The 12,625-nt window shown below is 42.3% G+C and overlaps 1 protein-coding gene across 1 annotated transcript in view; it reads right to left on the bottom strand.

Moving 5' to 3' along the window:
* PRKAG2 (protein kinase AMP-activated non-catalytic subunit gamma 2) overlaps window positions 1–11,723 on the bottom strand; it is a 185,101-nt gene extending 173,378 nt beyond the window's left edge. The window contains exon 1 of the mRNA XM_054171407.1: window positions 11,524–11,723. Within this exon, the coding sequence (XP_054027382.1) occupies window positions 11,524–11,652 (129 nt within the window). The 5' untranslated portion in view covers window positions 11,653–11,723. The remainder of the gene's footprint in view (window positions 1–11,523) is intronic.
* Window positions 11,724–12,625: the final 902 nt, after the last annotated feature.

Raw genomic sequence — 12,625 nt, 5'->3', positions numbered from 1 at the left:
TAACATTAGGCAGAAGCATATCCATAATGTGGTGGGGTTTTTTCTGAGAGAATTAAATATCTATTGCATTTTCCATCACAGTTCATTTCTCTGCAACATGAGCGGTTTGCCAGCCTGTATACACACACCGAAGGTATTCAGTTTATAGTAAACAGCTGCACCCAGGGCAGGTTCTCTTCACACACACAGGCTCTACACTTGTGTCCTTACAGATTTTTTAAATTAACCCAGTCAACTGCACAGACTACTCAAGACCTTAAAACATAATCAAAGGGACCTATTGCTCTCTGGAAATGAACCCTTAGAAATATCTTCTCTGATAATGGACATTTCCTTAAGAGTGTAGGCTTAATATTTCCTCTCATTTTGTTGATAAAGCCCAGAGAAATTCAGTTTTACTGTTCATTCCTCTAAGAGATGTTCAGCCTGTGTATTCCAACTCTCATCCACGAAACTGCATGTACTGATCACTGTCATCGATATTACCAACCTTTGCTCTTATGTGCACTCTTCCTCAGTTGCTTCAACTCAAATACAGTCAAGGCTAAAAGCTTGTTGTACAACTGATATGCATAGAGAAATTTCATAGACAAAGTTCGTTACTCCATCAGCTTCCCACAGCCTGAGGAGCTACATTGTGTCCTCGTCTCTCCCCTGAAACCTCAATAAGCAGCAGCCCGTGAAGCAGCATTGACACTAATTGCAGAACACCAAATACCTTTAAAACCAAACACCTCTGCTTCACAAACATCCTGACAAGAAGTATATGCAGATTATGGCAGGGATATTTTACCTTTTCAACCATATTTTTGAAGTAAACTTACTATTCACAGTGAGTCTAAACACATTACATTTCTACAGGAGTTCACAAAACTTTAAAAGGTTACACAGGTACAAAACAAATAAAAATGTCTCTCAAACTTTAAATGTTTGAGGCTTTTCCTCAAGTTACATTGAAATGTTGATGGGAACAGAATAGGAATTTATTTCTGAAGTCTTTATCATATGTAATACTTGTTCCCTGTCAGTCAAACCTAAGGTCATACATAGACTTTTATTGTGTGTCACCACAGATTGAGCTGCATGAAGTATCAGTATTAGTTTCAGACTTTATCATTAAGAGAACAGCTGCTATTTATCTCTTCCCAAATTACTTCCTAGTATTACTTTCAATCTCTGTTCCATAAAACCCCCCACGCTTCTGACTTGGGTTTTTTGTTTGTTTGGGGTTTTTTTGGTTGTTATTGTCATTGTTGTTGGTTTGTTGCAGGTTTGTTTTGCTTGGTTTTTATTTTAGCTATCAGGTGCAAGAGAATGTTATTTGGAGTAGAGAAGTAGGAAAACCAGCTTCTGTTTTGTAATGCAGGTATACACAGCAGAGAGGAAGATTGGCTTCTTGACAACGTGAAAGATATAAAGCTCAGGTTTCAAATGTATTGAAGGATATCCTGATGCAAGTGGACTAGTAGAATCTTCAAATACTGCAAAGATACCTAATGTGCCTGAATTCTTCTGAAAATCCCATCTAAACAACTAGGCTTATTAGCACCTTTTTTTTCCTTTTCTTTTGTTTCCTTTCCGTTTCTGTTCTTTTTTTTTCCTCAAGGATTAATCTCATTAATGGCATTTCAAGTAAACTTGAGTCATCTGTTCTCAGATTTTTGGATCTCAGATTATAGACAGATGGACAGCAAAAGTGAATGAGATACCAAGGCTTACCAAGTTACCACTCACTTGTTTTATCTGACAATACACATCAAGAAAATAAAACATGTTGGCTAACTAGGGTATTGTAAAGCAACATGTTTTAATCGGCACTGTGGTGGGACAGGAGGGCGCAGAGTCTGTTAATGAAGCCAGCTGGTGAACAGTAGTTTGCTTTGCCTCAACTATCTGTTGAAGTCCACTGGTACGGCTGATGAATACTGGGTGAAAACTTTCTTATTTTACTAAGGAATGGAGACTAACCCACTACTGCATGTACTTCCTTAAATAGATTTTCCTCCTCTATTGACTGCAGTGTTTCACAGCTGAAAATCAGAAGAGTTCATTTAGACAGCAACTTTGGCATGCCAACTGATGATGCCTCCACAAGTGTGTCACAGTGAGGGAGGCAGAACCCTAAGCATGCAATACAGAAGAAAGAACTGAGGTAATTGCAGTTTTTGAATTACTGGTATTACTTTAAAAGAAATGTGCTGGCATGTACCCTCCTGCTTCTGCATAGCTTAGACCACATGCAGTCATTCTCAAAATCATAAAAAGTATAAGGAAAATGTATAATTAGCTGTCATTCAACTGAAAGAAGCCCATGAAATTAGTATTTACTTTTAACATTAGCTAAACAAAAGGGCAAAGGGAACAGCTGAATAACATCTACCTTCCATTCATTTCAGTCTATAACCATTATGGATTACGAATGATATTGGCTCAGCTTTTCAGACAGCAGAAGCTCTCCATTTTCCCATTAAAAAATATAGAGCTGACCTAGCATTAGTGGAAGAAGTAATCACAAAGAATATTGAGATCATGCTGCACTAGCTGGCAGCAGTATTGGGGAACACTCAGCTCCAGGAACCAGAAGTCAAGGAGCAGTGATAAAAAAGTGCCTCCCAGGAAGGGAGTCAGGATGTCTTCAGTGTCTTTGGAGAGTGCTGTAGGTTGAACATGGCTGGTAAAGTGCTGTTTCACAGAATCACCAGCGTTGGAAGAGACCTCAAAGATCATCAAGTCCAACCCCTAAACTCCACCTGATTGAGTCATAGACGACTACAATGCTAAATGGCTGCCAACATTTTGTTTCAAAAACTCTACTACCAGCTATTCAGAAAAAAAAAAGAAAAGAAGCCCAAGTAATGTTTCACAGCTTTCAATAACCACATGGAGGCACACTCACTGAAGTACTACTTTTGATGCTGGAATTTACTACAGTCTCCTGTAATTTATCCAATATCCTCAATCCTTGGTCTCCCTGATAAGACTGCCAAAAGAGTCCTAACTGTTATTTTAGGGCACAGCATGACCACCTGTAGACATTAGACTTGAATCCTTTCACTTCACATGTTTTCAAAAGGAAAACTATAGAATCAAAGAATCCCAGGTTGCAAGGTACCTCAAGGATCATCTGGGCCCTCTGATCATTGCTGGCAAAGCTATTCTGTAGAGTGGAGGCCAAAGCTGAACACAGTATTCCAGGTGAAGCACTGAGTAGAATGAGGTAATGACTGCTTTAGCTCTGCTGGTGATGCTCTTGTTGATGCAAACCAGCATCTTCTTGGCTTTCTTTGCTACAGCAGCACACTGTCACTCATATTGAGTTACTTTCCATTACTGACTTAGGCTGAGCTTGTAAATGGATCTTCATGGGACAAATACCACAGCAGGAAGGTCGGGCTTATGGTTAAGATAAGTGAACTAGGTGTGCAGACTTCATGAGTCCAACAATCACTCTTGTACAACATGAGGCAAGCTGCTTAAACTCCAACCATCTACTTGAGTATCAGTGCTGCAAGGACAACGTAATTTCCTCTCACCAGTCTATAACATCTGTTAAAGCTTTAAACTTTCCAGAGTGTTTGTGGTTAGTAATATATGTGTCCTTATGCATGTATAGACATCCAGCTCAACAACCTTCAGTTATGGATGGAAAGAACACCACAAGATGTCTCAGTGTTTCAATGTGGCACGCTGATACTTTATTTTTCTTTCTTTAATCAGCAATCCAAAGCTTACATCAGGGACTCTCCTCTGCCCAACCTCAGGTGATACAGCAGACAGAGATTCTGACAGCCAGACGATGATTTAGTGCTCTTATCCTCGAACTGTCTTTCCTCGTGCCTCTTGGTTTAGATCACACTTCCTGCACAGAAGCCATGATTAATACTCAGTAACAGCAAATCCTCCTCTAATTACTTTATGCAAAAGGGATGACAACGCATGATGAAAACCACATTCTGGAAGATGCAATGCACTTCTGAGAAGCTGGCAAACTCCCATGCAGACTGTGATAACACTGAGTAAGCACCTTTTAAATATCTCTTCCTTGCTTTCCCTTTCTTCCACAATCCTTCTAGGGACTATTGTGCCTCCAGTTTCAGCTCCCATCTCACAGTATGCTATTCCCAGAAGTCTCTACATTACATGGCCAAATCCAACTTCACTCCCCAGATAGACACCATGCTTTTGGGACAAGATCCAACCACTCACGGAGTTAAATTCATCATGCCTATATAGAGGCTGAACAATATTTAGTTTCAAGAAACTTTCACTTGCCCAAAGGCAATGAGCTATGAAGATGTGCACTCTCCACCCTTGGAGATATCAAAAATCTGATGGGACACCATCCTGAGAAACCTGCTCTTGCTGACCCTCTCAGCAGAAGTCTCTTCCAACCTCAATTATTCCACGATTCTGTAAAAATACTTGTTAGCAGTTACACCTTTTAAAGGCTGCAATCACCAAAAGCATGACAACACAGGTTTAGCAAACATATTAAATGCACAACAATTTAAAAGCATAAAACAGTCCTAAATTTGTGGAAACTTGTCAAAGATTATATCTATGTAGTGAGGACAGTCAACGTGATACTCTTAAGGATTCCGTGCATAATTCCAGGTGTCTTTCCCAATTCCCATGCAAAGTTGGTTGAAAACTAAGTGGCATGCAGGTAACAAGCCACTTCTTCCACTGGACAGGCTTCTGGCAATGCTAACAGTTCAGTCCCTCATATTCTTACAACTTATCTTTTCTATGGAGAGATTGTCTTCATCAAAAAATTTCCTCATGCTTGGATTCAAATTTTACCCCAATCTAGCTCACCCTGTACTGATTTCTCTAATTCTACCGAAAGCACGTTTTCAAACTTTTCCAAAGCAATCAACAGGCACTTAGCTTCCACAAACCAGATCTGAACTTTAATCAGTGATAAAAGATCTCTAGTAAGTCTACAAGTAAGCAGTAAAATCCTGTGTTTTGTAGTGTTGTAAGCCAGCACTCTAACCACTCAGATAGCTTTTCTTTCTCCTGCTAGCAGAAGCATAATATTTTCTTATTTTCATTGTTCCAGCAGCATTACTGACATGAAAAGCTCAGATGAGAAAATGGCACAATGCCTGTTGTGAATAAATGATGATAAAGGGTTCATAGCATGGCAGATAATGCTAAACACTTCCTTGTAATGAAACTCCAGACCTAGGAATGTGTTTTCCAGCAGCTTGAAAAAAGGCAAAGAGCTCTATCACTCTGACTGCAAAAACAGATTAAGTCTTCAGCTTAATAGGTTCTGTTTTTGGAGCACAAGGTCATAGAAACCCTTTGCAATAATGTCTATAAGGTCAGAACAATCACAGCGTGTGATATAAATGACAGTCATGAAACATACTGCAGTGCATTTGCTCTGCATGCCACAAAGTCAGGCTTACATAATGTAATTTACTGTCATGCTAAATGAAAAGAAAATTTAAAGGATGCTATACACCATCTTATGAATCCCCAACATCAAACACTAAAGTACTGTGTTATGTTTTGGTTCTCTGCCATGTTATTAATGCTTTCATGCTTCAGAGATTTCATATGTAGCTATATGCAAGCAGTTTAAGAGAGACTATTACAGAAGCAAACACTGAACTGTATTTCACTATATTTCAGTTTCCACAGCTACCCAAAGAATAAACACAAAAATTATTCTGCAGCAGTAACTGTAGTCACTGCTAGTAGTACTAGAAATACTTCAGCAGTAGCACAGCACTGTATCACCTCACCACCAATAATATTTTACAGTTATTGATGGCATCTTATATTAACATTTATACACAAGTTCTCCTTTCCAGAATAAGAAAAATACTCCATTCAAGATATATTTGAGTTGCCTTTTCTTTTTTGTAATTGAAGACAGGTGTAAGTCTCCCTATTTGTCAAGCCCTAACACTTTCTCCAGTGTGTCTACAATGCAAACAACAGTAGAAAACTGAGACTGCATCCTCTGCAACCAGATCAGGCCCTGTAAACTGGATAATTGTCAGAGCCTGCTGATCAGTCTAGAGTAACACAGCCCACAAAGGGGCTGTTTCTATGGCAGACAGACATATTCTGTGACATCTGTCTGCTACTGATGTTGTCCTTGATGCTTCATTTCTTTTAGCCAACTCTGCTCTTTTGTTATTCCCTCTGCATGGGATGCCTTTTGATATAAGTTCATCTCTTCCTCAAAGGGTAAGAATTATATGTGGTATTTCACTCAACATGACTGTCCATAATTGGGTCTATCAACAGCCATGCTGATGCAATTTTGGCTCCTTTCTACTCCTATTAGCCCAGACAAGCACACAGGCACACCAACCTAATTCCATGACTGTCCATACATCAGCAACAAAATAATTGTCAAATCCTGTCTTCAGGGTCAAATTCTGCTTTTGGTCACAGCTGAACAGCTCCCTTGAATGCAATGTGACGCCCAGGTGAAACTGGGCATAAGCCAAACCTTGCAGGACTGTGAACAGGCACTGGAACCTCCCAGAGGTAGATCACTACTTTCCACTTCACTCCTGATCCCTCTAGGAGCATGACAGTTTCTTCTGTTTCAGTAATTCCCAGTACAAGCACAGTGTGAGTAACCTTCCCTGAGGCCAAAAGTCTCACCATCCACATTTCTGTGAAGTTTATTCCACATTCATGACTTATTCCTCAAAGGAAATTCACATTCCTCTGAGCCTGTAATCCTCACAGGCTCACAGGTATAAATAAAGGAGGTTTGGTGAGACCATTTAGGAACAGATTCTCCTACCAGAAAAAGCAATGTTTTACAGAAGCAGTACTTTTCCATAAGCTGATAATCAGTTTGTGTTACGCTTTCAAACTGAAAGGATTAACAGCTTCCTTAAATACAGTGGCAGCTATTATGACTGCAAACATGAATCCTTTCTTTTTTTCCTCCAGGCAGAATCCAAGTGCAATCTCAACACTCCTGAGCAAATACCTTGCCCTTTCAGGTTCTTATTATATCAGTCCTTTAGCAAGGAATCCAAATTTAAACTTCAAGGCCACAGAAGCTCAGGACAACATGGAGTCTGCCCTATGAAAGCAAGGAGGAGGAGAGTTGCAGATTTAATTTTAGGCAAATGTTTCTCTTCTTTGTCCCTCTCTCCTCCCACCTCCTTCTCCCAAGAAAACAAACTTTTTGTCTCCTTTTCATTCCTAGATCACATTGGATTCTGATTTCCTCATATCCTTTGAAAGAATCGATCTGCTTATTCCTCATCTGCAGCTTCCTGAAGTGACCTCTAGACTGAAGTGCTGTTCTCATCAGCCCACCCAGCAATTACAAGGAGACGAGAAGCACACTGCAAAAACTGTGACAGAACAAAATCATTTCACAGTGATTTATCAGGCATGGAGCCATTAATGACTTTGCAAGTGTTGGAGGGGCAGAACCTGTGCCAAAGCTAGCTGTCAGAACATCATTGTCATCTACTGAGTTAGAAATATTTAAGCCATCTGATGTTTCAGCCTGGCATCCCAACATAAAGACAGGCCTAGAAACAGCAATAAATTTGCACATTGAGGGGTCTGTTCAAAATCACAGAGGCCAAAAAAGAAATGGGAGAAAATATACAGAGAGATGTTTGTTTGTGTGACATTGAAAACAAAGGATCACAATCTCTAAGAGCATCCTCTAGCATATCAACTCTGCTGTCAGGGCTGAAGCACCAGAGGCAACAGCCACTGCACTGTACTGAAAGATGTTTTTATATTCATTTGCAGATGTTATTTTTGTCCTTATTGTGAAAAAAAATCTCTTTATTCTGTTGAATAAAAAGTCACCTTGTGATGAATTTGGTTGAAAAACAAGGAAGTGCCAATGTTCTGCGATTTCCACCTGCTGGGAGCAGCAGGTGCTGGGCACTTGCCATGATGAAGCTCTTGAGACAGGTTCTGCCCTCAGCTGTGCCAGTGTAAATACAATATAACTTTGCTGGCACTCACTGAATTATCCCAGATGAAATTCAAAGTAAGCAAGAGCAGAAATATCCTCTTCTTCCCCCTCTCTCCTCCCCTCCCCCCTCCCCCCCCCCCCAGCACCATGGGGTTACAATGGTAATGTTAACATTAGAACAGATCAATTTTGCAAGATGACAAAAGAACATGCTGATCTCAGTGCTGGCAGCTCCTACTCAGCAGACAATTGCATCCCATCTTAAAATATAGTTTTTAAAATGTTCAAAGCAATGTGCAAGCATTAACTTCCAATGGCTTAAAAAGGCATTTTATAATGCTAATGTCTTCATATTACAGATGTGATGCATCTAAAGAGCAAAGGTTTCTACTGAAATATGTAGCAGCTTTCAAAGGTATTTGGACCAGAAATTTCCATTTAGGCATCTCTAGTTTCAAGAGTTCAGAAAACAGCACTGGGAAAGATGGAGGTTCATATGATCTCTACTTTAGAAAGGCTCCTGTAGTTACAATCCATCTAAATTACTGGGTTGTTAGACAGCTACATATATGCAAAGAAAACAACAAATGAAACCAAAAGTCCAGCAATTTAGCAAATACTTCCTTGCCACACTAACATATACAGAAGTTGAGAGCCACAAGGAAACCCCACTGGCAGGTCTACCACTAGGCCCAGAAGTAAGGGCTGAGCACTACCCACTCGAGACAAAGGAGACTGAGCACAGAAAGAAGGTGAAAAAAAGTGCTTCCAACCTTATTGTTATCATGTCTTATTCTTGCTTGAGAAAGATGTACCTGTGAAATGCCCTGGAGCCTTACAAGACACAAACCCAGTCTTCTTAAATTGATCTATTTTATCTGACTGTCACAGGCAAACCCAGCAAATAAAAATATGTGAGAGAGGGAGAAAAAAGCATGCAACTTTCTTTTCAGCCATGCCTATTGCTCCACAATCCTCTAACTTGATTGTAGTGTATTTCACATTATTCACCATTTTTTTTGCATAATATTTGTCATTACTTTTTCAGTCAGCACTTCTACATGACTAATAAATATGTTTTAGGCTAGCCTGCATCACAACAGCACCTTGCTGTCCCACTGCTTTCTCTTTCAGAATTGACTCCTCTCTCCTCTCCTTCTCAGACCTTGTTAGTCCTTCTCTTGTTTCTAATTTGTAGATCTCAATGAGCAAGTATTACATGTCTCAGCAATAAACATGATCTTACAGCAACACAAAGAAGAGAATGAACAAAATAAAAATTACTGTCTGGTGAAAGCTCCCTTGACAACTACAGCTACACTGACAGGCGCCACTGAAATAATAGGAATGATGCTTCAAAATAACTGCCAAGAAAACGTTATGAAAGAGGAAAAAAAACCCAGTCTAAATGGATCTTTTCAAATGCAGATTGCACTGTCAAATGAGGGGAATGTTCTTTCTTACAGCACAGTCATATTTAAAATCTGACAGGTAACACAAACCCACCAAAAACGTGAGTACAACCTGAAAGATTCTAGGCACAATAGCTCATTTCAGGAATGCTAGAATGGTGTAGAATGGAATAGAAGGATTGTGGCTTGGGGATGGAGAGGAGAGATGGAAGGTGTTATCTCATTATCAAATGATGAATCACTTACAACTTGGTAACCTTAAATAAAACTCAAGAATTTGCAGGCTTGTGTCTGAACAACTACCACTAATGCAGGTCACAAATGCAGAGCAAATAAGATATTAATGGATATGAAAAATTATGGCCCACTACTAATGATGTTCCACCCAAGACAGGACTAAGAACAGAACACTCATAAAAAAAGATTGTCTGTGGGCTTAGAGAGGCAATTAGGAGAAAGCATTAGCTTAAGTGTGAACAAGTTACTTAGGCATCTTTTTTTCTATCTAAGCTTCATAACCATAAAAAGGGGGAAACTGCTGTAAGTACTGGTGTGGTCAGAGTTATCTGGTGGTTGGAAGATATTTCAAAATCCTGATAAATCCTGCAGCAACTGCAGCATCTCCCAAACTACCTATGGCTCTTCACCGGGCAGAAAAGGTGGAGATCCAGCTGCAGGAAGTTCCTGGAGAAGGGGGGGGAGGGGGAAGGGGAGGGAAAGAGGAGAGGGGTGCAATGGAAAATGGAAAGAGATGGCAGAGACAAAGCAGCAGGCAGGGCGGGAAGGAATAAGGTGCATGGGGTGAGTGATGCTTTCGTGCAGTATATTTGATTTCCTTGGTATTTTATATCTCTGTTGTGAAAGTACTATTCAGAATATGACAAAGCTTATTGCCTAAAAATTCCAATTACAAGTGCATAGGCAACACCCATGGTAGTAAAAACAAATCCTTTTCTCCTAGTAGTGAATGTACTCAAAGCTCCAGAAGTTTGTCTAAGGATCTTCAGCTTGCATTCCTCTCCAGAGAAAAATGAAATCTGCAGAGGAGCCATGTATTTTTCCTCCATTTTATTCCACACACTCAAGACACCTAATACATTTGCTTTAATTCTTTATTCTTCCATAAAACAAAGGAAAAAATGTAGAAGTATAAATATCTTTTTGCTCCCTGGTGGTGTGGCAGAAACACGTGTAGGACTGTTTCCTACTTTTATATAATGAGATCTCAAAAGACAAACCAACAAAATAAGCCACACAGAAAAACATAGAGACACTGCCATTTCTTGCCAGAAGCACTGAACCTAAAAACACATCCAAACCGGGAATAAAAACTCAAATAGTTACATAGATAACAAGAACACCACAACAGTAAAGAAAAAACCCACAATAATTAAAGTTTTGAAAGGCATGTAACATCTGAAGACAGAGCTAGTCAGCCTTTCAGTCCTCAGAGGGAATGGAGAGAAACTTCTGGCCTGAAGTTATTTTGTATCGATACAGTTTCTTTCTTGTGTCTCTATAGTGTGAAGAAACAAAACAAGAGTCAGTGAGCAAACTGCGTGGCTCCCTAGTCTGCTCCACCATGGCAATACAACTGTCCCTGCTCTTCTAGCAATAAACAGACTACTTGTGTCCAAATCTAAGCAAGCTCTGGGTTCCACAGCTTTGGGAAGTTCAGATGTGGATTAGTCCCGAGAGAGGGAAGAGACACATTAAACGCTCTGATTCAGCCACAAGGCACGGACAGTTCCCGGAGCCAAATCTGGGGATGCTGAGACCAGCATTTGGGGGTGATCAGATCTTTCGCTGAACCGTACTGCGCGTCTGCATGTTAACTGGATGGGACACACTGAACCGAACTCACGGCTCAGGGCAGAGCAGGAGTGGTGCAAACGGAGTTATTCTCGCGCCTCCGTGCCACGGACATTTGACACTGAAGCTCCCAGCACTACACCGGGGCCAGAGACCAGAGGACCACCCTATGTTCTAGCCCACCCTAGATGTGGAGGACTTGCCTGTTGCATAGGCTGCACCCCGAGACAGCATCCCCCGAACTCCGGACCTCTCCGGCAGGAGACACCTCTCCCTGAGTTTCACTGCGCTACACGTCAGAGAAAAACATGCCCCAGCGCCCAAACCATGCCAGCTGCCGAAGGAAAGGGAGAGCAAGGAGCCACTTACGGGGATGTGCACTCGCAACATGAGTTTCTTCTGGCTAGAGCTTTTCCTGCTGCTGCTGGCGGCATCTTTCTTCTTGTCCATGGCAGAGCTTCCCATCCCTTCGCCCAGGCGTGGTGCTGGGCGATGCATCTGGAGAGGGAGGCTCCTCTTCCCCCTCTCCACACTGTCCCACCGTCCCAAGTTACTCCAGATTCCTTATTTTCTTTTTTCTTTTCTTCCTTTCTTTTTTCCTTTTTTTTTTTTTTTTTTTTTTTCCAAATGGCCTTAGGAAATGGGAGGGGGGGAAGGGGGGAGGGGAGAGACGGGAGAAGCAGAGGGAAGGGGAGGAGTTTCTCCAGCTCCGGCCTTTAATCCCAGTAGCGAGGTGTCAGGGGAGATCTTCTCAAGTGCATGAGATGCCCTTGCAAGCGCTGCTCGCTTTCTCTCTCTTCCGCCCTTTCAAAAATATCCGGGGCATCCTGAGGGGGTGAGAAAGTTTCCTTCTCCTCGCTCAGCCCGGCCGCACTCCCCGAAAGACAGAAAAACAATCCCCCCAAAACATCCAAACGCCTCAAAAAGCCGAAAAGGGGAAGGCGCTCGGACGAGGCTCCCGGCAGACCGGCGGTCGAGGGGAGCACCGGGCTGGGCGACGAAGGCAGTTCCGATGCCCCGCTGCAGGGGAGCCCGGCAGGGGCGGGAGGAGGTGCCCCGGCGCTACCGCAGCCCCGGCAGGCTCGTCAGGAAGCGCATAACGAGGACAGCACAACTTTCCTCCGCGGCGATCCGCTGGCCTCCGCGGGTGCAGGGCGCGACGCATCCCGACCACTTCCCCCGGCTCCCGCTCGCCCCGGGATAGGCTGTCGGGCCCTTGGCGGCGGGGTGGGGGGAGAAGGGTTCTGGCTATGCCCGTTTCCCCGGGCTGCTGGAGCAGGAGAATGGGATAAAACGCTGGGATTTCCCTTCCCGAAAACGCACAGAGGCGGAGCGGTTCTTTGCCGTCCCGAGCTCACAGGCCTCCCTCCCCTCAGGGTTTCTCCCCGCCGTGCCCTAAAGGAGGGTTATTCTCCCCGGAGGCAGCTCTTTCCCACCCCTTCGCAATCTGGCTGCGCAGAGCCCAGTCCGG

The sequence above is a fragment of the Dryobates pubescens genome, chromosome 21, assembly GCF_014839835.1.
Source record: "Dryobates pubescens isolate bDryPub1 chromosome 21, bDryPub1.pri, whole genome shotgun sequence".
NCBI classification, from domain to species: Eukaryota; Metazoa; Chordata; class Aves; order Piciformes; family Picidae; genus Dryobates; species Dryobates pubescens.
The sequence above is the reverse complement of the archived record's forward strand: the minus strand, read 5'-3'. Positions and strand labels throughout refer to the sequence as shown.